General features: G+C 42.1%; 1 protein-coding gene across 4 annotated transcripts in view; it reads left to right on the forward strand.

Moving 5' to 3' along the window:
• agrn (agrin) overlaps positions 1-18,370 on the forward strand; it is a 349,201-nt gene extending 330,831 nt beyond the window's left edge. For all 4 annotated transcript variants that reach the window (XM_034695805.1, XM_034695804.1, XM_034695803.1 and 1 more), the window contains 5 exons: positions 329-512; positions 2,009-2,096; positions 6,906-7,130; positions 9,901-10,004; positions 15,529-18,370. In XM_034695805.1, the coding sequence (XP_034551696.1) occupies positions 329-512; positions 2,009-2,096; positions 6,906-7,130; positions 9,901-10,004; positions 15,529-15,689 (762 nt within the window). In that variant the 3' untranslated portion in view covers positions 15,690-18,370. The remainder of the gene's footprint in view (positions 1-328; positions 513-2,008; positions 2,097-6,905; positions 7,131-9,900; positions 10,005-15,528) is intronic.
• Positions 18,371-18,527: the final 157 nt, after the last annotated feature.

Genomic DNA, 18,527 nt, shown 5'->3' on the forward strand with positions numbered 1-18,527 from the left:
CCCAGTGAGGGTGTAAGTTATTTTATCATATTCTACTTGTAGCGTTTTTGTTCATCCCTCTTTTCCCAGTAATCACCCCAGTCTTTCAAACTCCACGCTCCACTCAGTTATATAAATCAGGACTTCTCTGATGTGAATGTGACTAAAGCTCAGAGAGAAGTAACCTTGAAAACGTCATTTTCTCTGATATGGAAAACTGAAAGGGACTTTGAAGAAGTGTTTTCACAGGCTGAGTATTATAAAAGACTTGAGAGCTGACCTTTAATGTGTCACCCAAAGTATGAAACTATCGTAGAGTCTTTCTAACTGTTTGTTTTCTGCTCTTTAGATTATCCTGATGGGCACCCCCATCCTCAGGGAGGAGAACGCCCAGCGCTCCAGTAACATCGCCATGTTCACAGTGCACCCATGTGCCCAAGAGCCCTGCCACAACGGCGGCCGCTGCAACCCCCAGCTGGACACCTACGAGTGTGTGTGCCTGAGTGGATTCTCAGGGGTACACTGTCAGAACAGTGAGTATCTCTGACCGTAGTCCAAGTGATCATCTTTCCTCACAATCACATTACATCTTGATTTAAAAGCACCAGAATGATTGGTGTGGGTGTATTTGCTGGCTTGAGATCACCTTATCATGGCAGTGTGAAATTGCAATGAATCATTGTAACTGTACAGATTGTTCCATTTCCTCATCCAACATTATTTGGTTCTACTCTTGAGGGATACATGGCAGCAGGAGTTAGGTCTTTGAAAGGATGCCGCCTTCCCAGAATTTTGTTTGTGTTGCTAAACCAGAGTCATAAAATCCCAACGTTGAATACCCACAGGCAAAACATAACACACACAGAGATCTTCTTGACAAAGTTAACTTTTGAAATCGAGATTAATCAACTTTGTGTGTGAGCCGCCTTTTTACCTTTGGGTATTAAACTTTGGATACATGATGGCAGTGTTTTCATCCTTTATGTAACACAGCTTGTTCTTGGAAAGGAAACTTGTCTCTCATTTTTTTGGATCAGTTAAGTTTCAGTTGTGTTGTGTAGAAACAGAAACATTATGTGTGTGTTCAAGTGTCTTATTTAGGGATGTCAACATAGCATTTTTCCCTCCCTGATACTGAGTCAGATAGCTTGATTTGTGTAAGGCCGATTGCATGTTTTCTCAAACTGCTCGCAGCCCCCCCAAACTACCATTACATCATTATTGAAGAACTTTGGAGTGTACAACTCACCCTGTACAGCTCTGTGATATGATTGTGATAATTGTTGATCGGCCCGGCCCAGTAAACAAGAGAAATCCAAAAATAGGCTGAACACCAAGAAACAAGATAAGCTAACTTTAGCAGCAGCTCAGCTCGGAGCCCCCTGACAGCCTTAAAATATGTGATCTGCAACACTGATTGTTAACATTTTGATAGCTTGTAATAGTGTTATACTGTCAGAGAGCAGTTCCCTTTGCTCTAAATTTTAAGGCACAGTTTTATTGTTGCTGTTAGGGCTTTTGTTTTGTAGAGAAAGCAACCAGTCACTTTTAAGGGAGCCAATAAATTGTGGCACTGGATACGTTTATGATTAGTGTACTCACCAGAAGCTAATACAGCATTTTAGGGGGTATTGGCATTTCTGATACTGGGATCGGTTTCAAAACAACTCTTTCAAACTGAAGTGGCGGTTATAAAAATGATGAAAGCTGTCAATTGAATATTCATGAAAAGCTATTTTCAAGAGTTGCACATCCCTTTCATCATCATCATGTCACTCTGCCAGAGATATACTCACTGAGGCCCTATCTGTCTTACACACTCAGTCACTGCCTTCTCCATTAACCTTGCACTGCGGCCCGCTGTCCCTTTCACTTTAATTAAAACTACAAATGCACCGACACTGGCCCATTTGCTCACACTCCATCGACTCTGATAACTGAGCCTGCTGTCTTATTGATTGGTGTGATGTCATCCTCTAAAAAGTCCTCCTTTAAATCCCTCACTCTTTCCCCCATCTCTCCTCCGCAGCAATCTACGAGAAGTCTGCAGGAGACACCGAAGCCATCGCCTTTGACGGGCGGACGTTCATCGAGTACCACAACGCTGTTACAAAGAGGTAAGCAAGAGGACAAGGAGATCATCTTCATCAATCCAGCTTCATCCACCATCATCACTGTAATAGCTTACAGCCAAATAACCCTTCAGTCCATCCATCTCCTCCTTTGGTCCTTTGGTTAGCTGTGATAACACTGTTGATGATATCATCAGTGCTGAGGCTTCTGGCTGAACTAGTCATACATCCACAGCAGCCCTGCTCTGGAGTTGTCGAATTAGCGAGACAGTTAACAATCACAGTTTAGCCCTGAGCATGCTCGGTTCCCTCTGTGGTCTTCTGCTCAGCAAACACTGGACATTTAGCACACATGCATGATCAAACTTATTCCCTTATTTTAAACTGTACTCAGTAAAACCCGCTTCTAAAAACACTACCTGCAGTTTTTAACAGCCAGAAGAGAAGCTGATGACGTTAGTGTAAAGTGGTCTCTGGAGCAGGTTGAAAAAAAAGAGAGAAAGAAAAAAGAAATCCTCCCCTCTTAGGCAGCAGATCAGACACTTTTTACTCATCCGTTGGTCTACAAGGCTTGGCAAGAGAAGAACGCACCTTCCGGGTTGGCACAAACAATAATGTTTATATGATAAACCTGAGAAGACATCAAGCATACGGCTCTATATCTCCGTCTCACAGCTCTTCACACAAACACTCAGAGGTGTGAAAAGCGGCCCAGTTCATCGCACTCCCATTGAGACACAGAACTCACACTCAGTAACACACAACTGGCTCCCGAATTCTGTCAGATACGTGTGTGTGTGTGTGTGTTTGTGTTTTATGTGTTTATGTGCTTTGTCCATGATTTTGGCGTTCCAGCTTTCTGACCATGTCTTGTCCTTCAGTCTGACCATCCTTGTTGTCTTTGTCCACATGTCCTTGTCTCATGTAAATGTCCTTGACTGTCTTTCCTTTTCACCCAAGCCAACTGACCAATGAGATCCCAGAGTAAGTAGACTTTACGGCTGGGATTGTTCCCCAGCTTCAAATCAAGCCAAACTAACTTCAGAGAAAGCCATCGTTTAATAGTTAACCAACCTGAGCAGATTAAAGCATATTCATAAAAACCCCACAGGAACCATCTTTACTCTTTAAGTCAAATCTTACATTTAGGCTCCATCTCCATTATTTAATTTGCCAGATTTCATTCTGTTGGATACATTTTGCCACGTCATTAAATCCTTTTTTTCCCCTGTGCAAAGAGAAGCATGAATGTGTGCATGATAAGCATTATGCTCACCCCTCAGAAAGAGAAAATGAATTGCTGTGCTAAGAATGTGCAATATTTTATGCATGGTTGTAACTCGTTCATAAACAAAATGAATTGCCATGCACTTTACACTGAATGGCATTATCTGTCATGAGGGAAATGAATGAGACCCTGTTGAAAACTGCAGGAGGAGGATCTACTAAACACCCCTTAACCTAGTTTCTGCAGCCCGTGTGGACTTTGTGCTTGGGAAAGCCCTCGGTCATGACTTAGTTATTAAGGTTTTTTTCTTCCTGCTCATTAGCTCGGTAAGTAACCTCTTTCTAAAGAGTCCCACAAAGCGGCAAAGCAGAATTCAGCTCAAATTAAGCCGACTGGATTCAGCCCAGAGTTCCAATCCATGCCAGCGCTTCTGTCATCTCCCTTTTTTGCCAGATCTCTAACTGTAATTGTGAATAATGACAGAGTCGGCCGTACAGAGAGGCAGCGACATGTTAATCACAGATTTGTCTCCCTTTGTAGATTAGACCTCCAATTGAGATCTCTCTGCTGTGTGCAGCCATGGGCATCAATCTCACTTAGCAGGAGGGGGACAGTGGTCCTTGGAGCCAGACTGTCGAAAGTTTAATGGATGTCACATTTACTAAGAGCTTCCATGAGCCTGACTTTAAGCAAAGCAGAGCTTGAGGAAGGCGTGTCGATCAGTTCAGCATAATTTCATTTCATAGAGAAATTCCTCAAGAGGACGTTTAGAGCTACGTGAGGCCAAAGTGTCAAACCCTCACCTTGGTTTAATGTTTCTGTTACTATTTACAGCACCCTCTGTTAGCCCCTCTTTCACCTCCCAACACATATCTGAGAGCGTGGGTCGATTTGCTCGTTCCCCATTATTTCAGTGACAAATCACATCTGGCCATGACTCTCCACTGATATGGCGCTTGACCCCATTTTTTGACAATTACCCAATTTTTCTCATTCAACGCTTCCATCTCTGGACAGGAGGTAATTGCCGCTGCACCGTGGCGTGCACCGTGGCGTGCAGCACCATAAATATAGAGAAGCTGTTCAATAATTGGACGCTGACTTAAAGTAGCCTTTGTTATCTGGGTGTGGACACTGACCATGAATGGACTTAATCTTGATGCTCAAAAAATGCTTCATCACAAAGCATTTTGGTGCATTAATCATCCATGTCGTTCCCTTGAGAACCTCTATCGCTGGTTGTGGTGTGATCAGTGCAAGCTGCACTCTTCCTGTGATCACACAACAGTTGTTATCGACTGTTGACACGGTCAATATGGTAGTCGAGCAGATAAGTTATGCTTTTTGTAGCTCCAGCTTAAATAGATCTGAGTCACACAAGTGGGCTCACAACATCCTTCCTTCCTTCCTCCCCTATTTTCCTTCCTTCTTTCCTTCTGGCCTCTTGCGCTTACACTGCATGCCGTTGACTCTCTCCCCCTGCTCCCTTAAGTCCTGAATCTCTGGAGAACCCATCTGACCAGAGGTGAGTCTCTTCAAAAGCTTTTACACTTTCTGGTGCTATCCAGTCGCCTTTCACCTCACCATGATGCCCTTTGCTCCTGACAAACCCTCTCCTACCTCTCACAGGGATGAACCATCCTTCACAGAGACAACATTGTTCCCAGTTTTAAGATAAAACTACCTACATCATCCTCTCTGCATAAGCTCCAATTAATCCTGAAGCTCAGAGCTCTGATGATGGTACAAAACCAAGCAGAACTGCATCCTCTTTGCAGCAGCAGTCCTACCTGATGGCTTCTTTTTATTCTAACCACTACTGCCACCTAGAGTTCAAATGGAGAACATCACTTTGGGAAAGCTATCTGAGAATTAGAATACATATAAGGAGGAGATAACATCTCTACATTTACAAAAACAGAACAGCGACACACCAGAAAACTATGAAGCCAGAGGTGTGTTTGAGTTCTCGACGGCTCTGTGCCCATGTTGTTTTATTCATGATATATTCAGCACTTTTAATAACCTTGACCTTATCACTGACAAGCCTCTCGGATGGAGATTTATTGGGCTCTGTAAGCTCTTAGAGGGTTTGCCAGGAGAGGGTTCACCGAGCTGTGTTTATGCTTTTTTCTCTCCTTGGAGAAAAACATATTTGGTAATATCTTTTCATCCTGTTAACCTCAGTAGATAAAGTTCATTAAGGGGGTCAAAGTTTCCAACCTGAGCGTGTTTTTGAAGGATAAGCTAAATGTGATCTGGATGTTCCCCCTCTCCTGCTGAGGTGAACAAACAACACTCTTGTGCTAAGCTGTAAACACATTTCAAGAACTTCAAAGTTCAACCACATCCATTGCTTCTATATGTGGTGCTCTTTATTCACTCACTGATAAGAAACAAACCCTCAGAGAAAACAAGAAAATACTTCTTACAGTGAAAGGAGATGTTTCTATACTCAGTTTCTCTTTACCCTCTCCCATTTCCTGTCCTCTTTTTGTACTCCCATGAGCCTCTTTGCCTGCTGTGCTGACTCCTTTGTCTTGTTGTCTCGTCTTGCCTAATCTTTGTCTCCAGCTCTGTGCTGCCCTTAGTCCTTTTCTTTTATCCACTTGTCATTGGTTCTCTGTCGTTTGTGTCCTCACCTTGTCCTTGTCTTTGTGTTAAAATACCCTCTGATGAAACCGATCCATGTAGCAGATGTGCACACAATTGCACAGATGCTGATTGATGACGTGCACACAATCACACAAACACACATGCACGCAGGTATGATTCCCTGGATGTCTGCTGAACCTCTGCTGGATACAAACCAACAGTGGAGAATTGTAAGAGTGTTTCTGTATGCAGTAATAGATTGAGATGGTGTGTGTGTGTGTGTGTGTGTGTGTGTGTGTGTGTGTGTGTGTGTGTGTGTGTGTGTGTGTGTGTGTGTGTGTGTGTGTGTGTGTGTGTGTGTGTGTGTGTGCGTGTGTGTGTGTGTGTGTGTGTGTGTGAATATATAAGTACAGTAGAGGTGCAGCTCTGTGTGACAGTGACTTACAGTGTCTCTTAAGGAAAGGTGGAAGATGCCAAGTCCCTGCTTCCAAATCACCCCCGCAGCTGTAGCAGCCAAGAGACTCGAGATCAAACAGCTGCCTTAACAACACACAATTATACACACACACATACACACATACACACACACACACACACACACACACACACACACACACACACACACACACACACACACACACAAACACACACACACACACACACACACACACACACACACACACACGGAATAACAGATAAACACAGGGAGCTCTGAGCAGCTCTGCAGTTCAGGCTCAGAGGGATTTGAAACGCTAATAGCAAAACAGCCCCCTGCTATTCCTAAACTCCGTCTGCATCCTTTAAAACCACTGTAATGCTTCCTGGCTACATGTTTTAGCACACAGAACCATATGTCACACTGGAATTATGGGTAATTTACCCTCAAGATACCAGCAGAGGCCGTTTGCTTCATATTCCCTACTCCAAATGTCACACACATAAACTGATCAGCATCAGCTTAGAGTCAGAGAAAAGATCCCGTGTAGATGAATGAGACCAAAATGTAACTGATGTATGTTCTGTTCTTGTAGTGAGAAAGCTCTGCTGGTGAACAAATTCGAGCTGAGCATCCGCACAGAGGCGACGCAGGGTCTGGTGCTATGGAGCGGGAAGGGCGTGGAGCGATCTGACTACATCGCCCTGGCCATCGTGGACGGACACGTCCAGATGACATACGACTTGGGCTCCAAGCCGGTGGTGCTGCGCTCCTCGGTGCGTGTCGACACCAACCGCTGGATACGCATCAAGGCCAGCAGGTAAGACAGCTGATGGAGGCATTTACGCTGTAGACCAGGATTATACTTAATCTACGTTGTATTAGTGTTGCTGTAACGTGTGTGATTTCTTGCGTGAATCCTCTGCTACACGGTGTTCGGCTGCATTGCGATGACTCTGATTAGCTCCAGATTAAAGTTCTTATTACGCTTCATCATGCGCGAGTGTGACGCTTTGTGCAACAAATTGCTTAAACAAATTGATAGATGTTTAAAAAAGGGAGAACGTGTGGCAACATCCTAACACACTTTGGCACATTATAGAGAATATATCCTGGAAATATGATAACATACATGGACGGATTAACCTGCTAACCTGCTTTCACACTCACTGTACACTGTGGAAAGGCAGGGTGCCTGTATTCATGAAGCAGCATTTACAAAACTGAGCCAAGGCAAAAAGGTTTATACCAGGAGAGAAAGTCAATACAGCAACACTGAAAACAAGAAAACAGACGATAGAAGAGAACAGGATGAAAAAGAGACGAAGGAAAGAGAGATTCAGTTTCTCATCCTGTTTTCACTTATTTCATTCAACACAAATTGATTTAGAAATGTGCATCATGAAAGCACAGAAAGTGGCTATTATCATCAGTCACTGTGTTTATATGAAGGTGTGTTCCCACAATCTAAAACAGAAACAAAATGAAGTAAAAGCCTCACACCAGATGCTTTTTGCTGCCATCTTTCTCGCTTTCTTCACTTTGTGATTCAGTGTCGTCAACCTCCACACTTTAACACATATAGCATGTGTCTGCAGTATATTAATACATAAATAACCTGTTAACTAGACACATTAAAACAGGGTTTAGTTGAGATCATGAATAATAAATCCCAGGTATAAGAAAAACCTGGCACATATTACTTTTTGTCACGCGGTGATGTCACTTTAATGGATTCCTTCATTAGAAACAAATTAACTGGCTGAACTTTGAAAATGACCCACTTAACACCTTCCACGTGGTATCTGCTTTATTGCTTTCATCATGGCTGCGAATAGAGGCAGGGGGGATAATTAGATTTGTTTCATCATGTAAGGCAAGAATAATCGATCCTGGAAAAAGCCGCTGCATCCATTTCAAACAGGGATTTGGCCAAATCTCATCCCGGGGCTTAGAGAGGGGAGACCTCATGCATTGCTGGAAGATGCAGCGGCTCACATAAGTTACATAACTATCTGTGTTTGTTGTTGCCTTTAATGACACTCCCTCTGTTGGAAGCCATCTGTAGAAGCTTTGAATCAGCTCCGTCGTCACAATTCTTAAGTGTGTGCTAAAGCAGAGACACCAAAATTGAATGGGGCTCTAAAGGCATCTGTTAGCTGATAGACGGGCACATTAAGAACGCTGCTTGGCGAAGGCAGTGATGTGCGTGCTTAGTGTGCTGGCAGAGGACTGATGCTTCACATTAAGTGAGAATGCTATTTACAGAAATTCTCTGAAGAAATTCTGGACCTGAAACTTTTCTAACCTTTTGTACCTTGGAAATATTCCTAAAGGTCTCTAAAGTAAAGTGACGCATAGCTTCTGAAGATTTGTGAAAAGTTTAGAAACAACTACAAAATGTTGGCTCCAGAGGAATCTCCACATCACTGAATAATGTGTCGTCACTTAAACACCTTTAACCCTCTGCAAAGTTTGTTTGTATATCAAATGTATCATGGTTTGTTTATTATTTATAGTTCATTAATGTTTGAGTTGTAATTTTCTACCTCATTAGACATTTTGGAATTTTTTGAACAAGTCTTGTCAGAACTTCTTTGTAAACGTTATGTTGTGTACCTGTTTGTGCTTTTCTCTGAATGTCCCAGCCCTTATCTGATCTGTGTTTCCTTAAAAATTAAAACAATGAAATGGGGAGCAGTTTGCCTGACGGTCTAAGCGTGCGCCCAATACACAGAGGCTATAGCCCTCATCGCATAGGTTGCAGGTTCGATTACAGCCTTGACCATCTACTGCATGTCCTCACGATTCTCTACTCCCCACATTTTCTGTCTCTCTTCAGCTGTCCTATAGCTTTAAAAATAAAATGCAAACATTGAAATAATACAAATAGAGAGTGCTCGTAAAGCTCAGTTGGAATTAGGCGCCCCGTGTACAGAGTCCGCAGCCCTTGTCGCACAGGTCGCAGGTTGGACACCTGACCCTGTCCATATTCAGAGCATTTCCTCCCTCACTCTCTCTCCCTCCAAATGTTTCTCCTCCAGCCATCCTATTGAATGCAAAGAGCTCAAAAGATTTAACACAGAAACTACTATCTGCACCAAACTGGTTAGGTTAAGATTAAAAAGATACATCATGAAGCTGTGTGGTAATCCTGCATTATTTAGCAGACACAACTATGGTCCACTCACTCTATATTTATTCAGGTGATTTTGCTAATATTTGCTACAAAAAGAGGCTGCATTCCTTTTTTGATCAAGGAGCCTTTTTAAAATATGTCTAACGATGCTTTTCCTTCAGTAAAGATGTATAATATGGACTGTGATATAATGTTGCATGCTTCATTAAAGGCAGGTTTCATGATAGTGTCTGTTTTTCTATCAGATTGACGATCCCATTTTTCACAACAACAGCATACAGCAACTATCATCCATAGTGCGAGTATTTTAAAACAACATTATAACCAAACTACCATGATGATATCACGTTATTGAGCCTCTGTTGATTCCCAATCTCTAGTTTCAGTATGACTTGCACGCATCAGACTGACTTCAAACTGCATCTCTCCTCTTCTTTCTCCTCCTCCTCAGAGCACTTAGAGACGGCTCTCTACAGGTCGGCAACGAGGCAGCAGTAACAGGGTCATCACCTTTGGCAGCAACACAGCTGGACACAGACGGAGCGCTGTGGTTGGGTAGGTTCTGCTTCATCTGAAAAAAATATATAATTTAGACCAGAGACTGAATGAAAGGAGTGGACGAAGCTATCGTGACATCACCCTTTGTGTTTGAACTCCAATTTTGAGCTCTGAGTTTGGCCTTTTGTACACTATTGGAACCAGAAGGAACCGTTTTTAGAATTGTCACAGGTAACAACACCTTCTGCAAAACCAGCACAAGGCTCCTACGAGGGACAGAGTGGTGCCTCTTCTGTCTGTGCAGATTTGTCCTTAACATGTGAAAGTGTTTTCAACTAAATTAATCTCACCCTGCTAATTTTTAAGATTCAAATGTTTCATCCATCGAGAATCTTTGTGGTTGAAAATGTTTAATTAGGCTGTTTTAGCAGCTTAATCACTTCGCCTCACTCCAACCTTATGGCAGTGGTTTCAGATATCAAAAATAATTGCATAGCATGAGTCAACCTTGTTGCCAATGGTCTGGTTTGTTTTTGTAGGTCATGAAGAGGCATTAGTATTTATTTCAGCCTGTAAAAGTCCTCACAGAAGCTTTAATTATCTCATTTACTTTAAGTTTAAAACTTCTCTTTAAATATTCTACTGGAAGAAAACTTGTGATTGAGATCATACACTCATTGAGGAGATACTCTCAGAGGAAAGAAATTGAAACTGAGAAGATGAGTTATTTTCTCATCTGGCTTCAAACTATTGGATTTCTCTTTCAGCCGGTGAATTCGCCCCCTGCTGGCTATCAAAATGAATGTAAGCTGAAGCCACTTCTCCATTAGCTCCACTTTTGAAACCAGAACTTGTGTCCACTCCTTCCACACAGTCTGTGAAGAGGGCTTGAAAATGTGTGAAAAGTGTGATAAGTGCCATGCATCATGTCAGGGGAATACTTGTAATTCTGTAGTACTTTTTCATTCATCCGCGGGAAGAAGGCTGCCAAAAAATGAGCAATGGACTCATCGGCATTGCAGAGGATAAGCAGTGGGGAAAAAATTGCAGTTACAGGGAAAAAAATGTCCAAGTCTATTCAGGTATTGAGTTGAGGAATGAAAGGCTATCTGACATATTCAAAAGTTGCCTGCTCACCTGAATTGAAAACGACTAAAGTTTGCCCGTTATCTACCTCCAGTTCAATTTGGTCCGAGACTCGACTCTGAGGAATCGCTTTTTAAAGAACACACAGGATCGAACATTCTTGGGAAATAACATCGAAGACTGGCAGCAGAATAAAGTCGGACTCTTCTTTAAAAATGCAGAGCACAGAGCAGCAAAGAGGCAGGTTTGAGAGGAGAGGTAGCGTGAGTGACATTTAAGAGACTCGGTGCATGTAGAGGTGCGTCTTGTGCACTCGGGGAACACGTATACAAACACACACACGCACACAGGGAGGCAGTGCTTTGGAACAGGTGCTGCGCAGGGCCTGCAGCAAGAATACATAATCCTCACATAGCCCTCCCATTGAGAGCCCTACTCCTTTTAAAATCCCCTTTTCACTGTTCATCATTAATTCATCTGTAACTCGCATGAAATTAGCCCTGTCGATCCCTGATTCGGAGGCACGCAATCCGATTAAAGGGGGGCAGGGACAGACAGGGATGTAAAGAGCTCGGCGGGGATATGAACCCTCAGTCCAACAGATTAGAGAGGAGACAGGGAAGAGAAGGAGAGAGATGGGATGTGGGTTTAAAAAGGGAGCTGCAGTCACATAAAAAAAGAAAGACTGGATGCAGACAGATTCTGACAGATGAAAGAAGGAGAGGGGGAGAAAAGCAGGGATGGCAAGCAGGTAAAACATCAAAAAATGGAGGGTCAGCCTGCCTCCCAGTAAGAAACCATCTCATGAAACTCTGAATAAAGACGTTTCATGCTGATTTTATTGAGAATGACACTAATGACTAGTGCTGGGTGTGCTGGCTCAAAAGAGTCGCTCAAAACACCATCAAAAGAAAAAAGGAGCCAGCCATACACCCAGCAATTAGGTCATCAAGTCTCCACAAAAAGATATTAGGAGACTTGGTTTGAAAAAAAAAAAAAAGGTTGGATGATTTGAAATAGAAGAAAAAGTGCAGTAAAGTTAAAACGAAATGGATAGTACAAGGGGCTGGAACATTTGCTTTGAAGTAGAAATCCATGAAAATTTCATATCAGAGAAGTCTTTTTTTAACTTTTTATGACTGATAGATAAAAGACTTTAGTTTCATCCAGTGCACAAGTGTTTTAATGGTCATTTTGTGAAGCAACAAAAGTTTTTGACTTCTAATGGTGTCTGTACATGCAGTTTCTAACTCCTCCTGTGAGAAAAATAGATTCAGTTTGGGTTGAGTTGCATCTTAATGTTTGTTAAAATGATTTGATATGCAGAATATCCTTTGCTAGGAGAATCATCAGACAAACAGGACATGTATCATTTTATTTCCTTGTTTCTACTAATAAATCAAGGCAGTAGTATCTACTCTGCATTGATACCCATCATTAGTGAGCAGCTGCTGTAAGAGCAGTTAAAGTAGTGAACACACTTTTCAATGAACAGATGATATTTTTGGAGTTCAAAGCACATCAGCGAGCTTAGATTTAAAAATAATGAGGATATTAGGTAATCGTAATTTAATACTCTGTCATCGTCTGTAATTTGTAGCACATTTTGGAGCCCTTTATGTCAGAGCATGTCAGATTTAGAGAACCCTCTCTTCGTCTATCTTAACTTTCTGTGGCTGGCGTGCAGCCCGTCTCTCTTCATCCCTTTGATCGTGCTGGTTTGACAAACAAAGCGTCGACCCGTCGTGTCAGTCAGCTGGTGTCATCAAGCGGAAAATCAAAGACCAAACCTGACAAAGACAGACAACCGATTTAGTGCCGGAAATACATTTCGACCAAAAATATTTCCCGTACAGCCTTTTGATGGTATTAGTGTGTTCTAATATGTAATGACATACAAAGCCTGTCCTGGTGTTTGATCTGTGAAGGGGACACAGCGGATGTGTAATGTCTTCTGAGGATCTGGGGAAGCTGAGGAAACATCCGGGGATGATGTCATCGGGATATCTCGGACTGGACTTTGAAATTTAGCTTTAAGCCTGCGTGACAAAAAAAAATGTGTCCTGATGCAGTGTCATACCAGGTCAGCTGTTGGCCATTGGCTAATGTTGAGCCATCTGTGGGCATCTTTTGTCCCAGATTCAGCTTTTTGTCTTGCATTGTTAGTACGAGTCGCCCCTGTTTGTGGCTGTTCTGTCAAATAAGAGGGCAACAACTCAGAAATATATTTAAGTGAGTACAGAACGCAAGCAACAACTTCTTCTTCTTGAAGGAAAACAGCAGTGCCATTTACATCCTCTAATTAAACATACTCTTGGTTTGATTTAGCTTGATATTCAAGACTTAAAACAATAGATAAGAGAAGCAAGTTTGGTAGGATCAGTGGTCAAGTTCATAATCAAAGTTTTATAAGATGACGAACATCCTATGAAGGATTTATAGATTTAAAAAAAGGCCTTTGCAAGTGGTGAGTGAGAGTCATGGGGATACATATCTACAGTCCAAGGTCGTCTGGTTTCCCTTTGCAAATGACAAATGTGGACTTCTGCCTCCTGCTGGGGAGGACAGTCATTCCTCTTTTGCAGATGTAGAACGTACAGTCATGGCCAAAAGTTTTGAGAATGACACAAATATTACATTTTCACAAAGTCTGCTGCTTCAGGGTTTTTAGGTGTTTTTGTCAGATGTTTCTATGGTATAATGAAATACAATTAGAAGCATTTCATAAATATCAAAAGCTTTTATTGAGAATTACACAGAATTCATGCAATAAGTCAATATTTGCAGTGTTGACCCTTCTTTTTCAAGACCTCTGCAATTCTCCCTGGCATGCTGTCAATCAACTTCTGGACCAAATCCTGACTGATGGCAGTCCATTCTTGCATAATCAATGCTTGGAGTTTGTCAGAATTTGTGGGTTTTTGATTGTCCACCCGCCTCTTGAGGATTGACCACAAGTTCTCAATGGGATTAAGATCTGGGGAGTTTCCTGGCCAAGGGCCCAAAATCTTAATGTTTTGTTCCCCGAGCCTCTTTGTTATGACTTTTGCTTTATGGCAAGGTGCTCCATCATGCTGGAAAAGGCATTCTTCATCACCAAACTGCCCTTGGATGGTTGGGAGAAGTTGCTCTCGGAGGACGTTCTGGTACCATTCTTTATTCATGGCTGTGTTTTTAGGCAAGATTGAGAGAGAGCCCACTCCCTTGACCGAAAAGCAACCCCACACATGAATGGTCTCAGGATGCTTCACTGTTGGCAAGAGACAGGACTGGTGGTAGCGCTCACCTCGTCTTCTCCAAACAAGCCTTCCTCCAGATGCCCCAAACAATCGGAAAGGGGATTCATCAGAGAAAGTGACTTTACCCCAGTCCTCAGCAGTCCAGTTCCTGTACCTTCTGCAGAATATCAGTCTGTCCCTGATGTTTTTACTGGAGAGAAGTGGCTTCTTTGCTGCCCTCCTTGACACCAGGCCTTCCTCCAAAAGTCTTCGCCTCACTGTGCGTGCAGATGCACTCACACCTGCCTGCTGCCATTCCTGAGCAAGCTCTGCACTGGTGGTGGCCCGATCCCGCAGCTGTAACACCTTCAGGAGACGGTCCTGGTGCTTGCTGGACTTTCTTGGGCGCCCTGGAGCCTGTTTGGCAACAATTGAACCTCTCTCATTGATGTTCTTGATAATTCGATAGACGGTTGACTGAGGTGCAATCTTACTCGCTGCTATAAACTTCCCTGTTAGGCCCTTTTTGTCCAATGCAATGATGGCTGCACGTGTTTCCTTGCAGGTAACCATGGCTAACAGATGAGGAACAATGGTGTCATGCACCATCTTCCTTTTAAAGTGTCCAGTCACTCAATCATGACAGATTGATCGCCAGCCTTGTCCTCATCAACACCCACACCTGTGTTAATGTGTGTGACACCTGTGTGTCATTGAAATTATGTTAGCTGGTCCTTTTGTGGCAGGGCTGAAATGCAGTGGAAATGTGTTTTTGGTGATAAAGTTCATTTTCAAGGCAAAGAGGGACTTTGCAATTAATTGCAGTTGAGCTGATCACTCCTCATAACATTCTAGAGTATATGCAAATTGCCATTATAAAAACTGAAACAGCAGACTTTGTGAAAATTAATAGTTGTGTCATTCTCAAAACTTTTGGCCATGACTGTACATGCTAGTTGGTAGTACTCTTGAGTCTTTGTGGTGGAAGTTCCTTCCTGTCCACTTGTTTTTTCTTTGTCATTTTGTGTGCAGGGCTATAAAAGCTATTGATTTTTCTGAATCAGATGAAAATAAAGTTTTTGGTTGCTTAGCCTGTTCTTAATGACTTTGGTTGCCCGATGAAATACACAAGATAGTTACGAGTTCAGTACACAGAATGGTTTAACCTGCCTCAGACCGAAAAATGATGCCTCTGGACATGTCTCCATTCGTCCTTAATGTGAGTGTATGTGTGTTGATGAGATGACTCATCTTTGTATCTCTCTCTCTCCCCTCAGGTGGTCTGGAGGAGCTGGCGGTGACCCGTCGGTTGCCCAAGGCCTACAGCACCGGCTACGTTGGCTGCATCAAGGACGTGGTGGTGGACGGCGTGGAGCTTCACCTGGTGGAGGACGCCCTAAACAGCCCCAAAATATTACAATGTTCTGCTGCCAAATAACCCGGCGGAGACAAAATATTAAGAAAATCAAAAAAAAAAAGAACCCTCCCTACCCGCTCCCTCCATAGCGCCCATGTCTCCTGCTGTAATTATTTTCTATTTTTGTATACTTTTCATCGCTTTTTATATGGAAAGAAAATTAATATGTCATTTTTGTTTGATATATTTTGTTCTTTTTTCTTCTGCACCTCCACTCACAGAACACATTTTTCTTTTCCGTACTGCTGCGGCCCTTCATCTTTTTCAAAGCGCAGGCATCTCTGTGAAAAACAGAGATTTTATTCTTGTCAGTTTTGTTGTTTTAGAACAAACGCCAACTTAAAAAAAAGCCTGTCCCCTTTTTCTCGCTCATTACTTGAACAATGGTGGACCTCACAGATGATCTCTGGTTGCTGCCTTGTCTTGGTGCCATATCTATCGTCCACATTCCCCAAGCATGGCCTATATATCCATGATTATATAGACATACATTCCCTGAGAGAGCTGGACGCAGCGCAGCCTGCTGTGTGCACTTCTTTGATGCTGCAGCCAGCTAGCTCCAGTCAACAAACTCTGTATTCAGCCCACTGTATTTTCCTAATGGGACTTTTCTGATATCAGTCAAGCTGCTACAGTGAGAAAGTACACTTTCGTTACCACTCAATCAACCCCCATCTCACAGCGCCCAAAAAAGAAAAACCCTCCTGTCTCAATCTGAACCCCATCAGAGCCTTTAGTTTTGAAATATGAGTCACTAACCCTGCAAGCCGACATGACGGAGACAGAGAGAGCGCTGCGTTCCACGATGACTTGCATATCATTAGTCATAAGTCAAGAAATGAATCATAGACATGAATAAATGTTATAAATATAGAGTATATAAATAATACCTGAGACTGTGAATATGTAAGATGGGTTCTCTTTGGAGAATTGTGCTTCTCATGTACTATTGTGCGTTCTGTTTTACAATCAACAGATGAACTAATGATGACCACTATAAATGCATGCACTTCTGCAGTGTTGGTTTGAATCTGGTTTTTGTTTTGTTTGTTTTTATATTCACTTTTTGTTCAAAAATACTTTCTTATCGGGAAAATGTCGCTGTTTGGGGGTTTGTTTGGTTTTTGCAATGACTTTAAAGGGTTCCTTTTTTTCTCTTATCTCCACTGACGTGATTTCAGAATCTACAGAGCTCAGAATAATGTTTTATATCTGTTCATTCCCTGTATCGTTTTTGACCGTTTTTATTTTTTGGGAGCAGTTAGTTTTGCAGGACTTTGATGGTGCATCAGGGGAAGAGTTGTTACCATATCTGACCTTAAGGAGGTGCTGAAAGCAAAGACTGAAGAAAAGGACAGACAGAAAGGATGCAAAGAGGAGTGCTTCTACTCTTGGGAATGTCCTGTCAGACAACAATCAACACAAACACAAAAGAAGCTTAAAAAAACTCTGCTTGAGACTTAATTTCTTTTCGTATTTGACCTCGGAGCATTCCTGGAGGAGTCTGTATTCAGCTGTTTTTGAGAGAAGAGAGACTGTGATGTTGTTGTGACCTTCAGAAGCCATAACAGCTGCAAAAATGGGAAAAAGATGCATAATCCTACAGTACTTGCAAATTAACATAGCAACGCATGGGTTTGTATTACTAGTGCGAATTCCGTAACATCCAGTGAACAGATGCAACGTGGAGTCGTTTTTGCTGAACCACAATAAGCTGCGACGACTGACTTAAAGACTCTTGTTTTGATATGAGAACCTTGGCAATATCTTAAAGACAAAATCATGCTTGTTTGTGATCGAGTATCAAATGGTCTTGTACTTTTTTTCCTTTTTTTCTTAAGTTGTTAATTTTGTTTTCCTTCTTAAATCATCAAACAACCTGTTTTTGTACAGCCCTGCAATTTTTAAGTGTAAATTTAGCAAATGTGTGATCTGTGGAGGTTTATGTTTTTAGTAATATACACTGGAACCATTTCTGACGTGTCTGTTTGCCCACACGGCGATATACTCATGTACGTGGGGGAGGGATATGTGTGGGTTTGAGCTCTGAGTGTCCACACCGCACCAAACACCTCTCTGGTGTCCCAGTACACATTTAAATTCCACTACTTACTCTATTAATCTCAGACTGGTCTTATTTTACCACACGGCTCTTTGAATTTGATCCATTCAGGTGGTAACACTCAATAAAAGAGATAATTCTGTGTATTTGTATGGACTCATGAACAATAAGGACAGTTGCAGTCTTTGGTTTCGGTGGAAACTTTGAATTGCCTTAAAACTGGTCACCTGGACTCCGAGCAGGTGACAAAGACGTCATCCATGTAACTGTCCTTACTTTAGCCAGTGTATTAGCCTCATCCCCATAATGTAAATGAGTATTGCATAATAATAATGACAATTATATTAGTAATAATGCTCATACACACATTAAAAAATCACAGGGGGACACTGCAACTGTCTCCTCTGGCATTTTACAAAAACCTATTTACTGTTTTTGAATCTATTTTCTGTTCCTTATTTATGTCTCCATGTGGGTTACCCTCCATGTCTGGCCTCTGTAAACTACTGTCTGACTGCAGGAATCCTCCTCAAATGGCAGTGCACCGAGTAAGAGTGGCATGACCTGAGCATTACTAACTTTATGACCTTTGTCTTGTGTTCCTACCACCATGAAATAAAAATGTCAACCAAACAGAGAATGATCTTGTCAGACTTTGATTTTGTTATCATGTGTTGATTTGAGATTCTTCAATACTCTCTTCTTTCAGCGTAGTCAACACATCCTGTGACCCAACCAACAATGGGTTAATCTGTCTAATCAATGACTTCTAACACTGTCTGAAATATGTTCTGCTG

The sequence above is a fragment of the Notolabrus celidotus genome, chromosome 11 (genome assembly GCF_009762535.1).
Source record: "Notolabrus celidotus isolate fNotCel1 chromosome 11, fNotCel1.pri, whole genome shotgun sequence".
Classification (NCBI taxonomy): domain Eukaryota; kingdom Metazoa; phylum Chordata; class Actinopteri; order Labriformes; family Labridae; genus Notolabrus; species Notolabrus celidotus.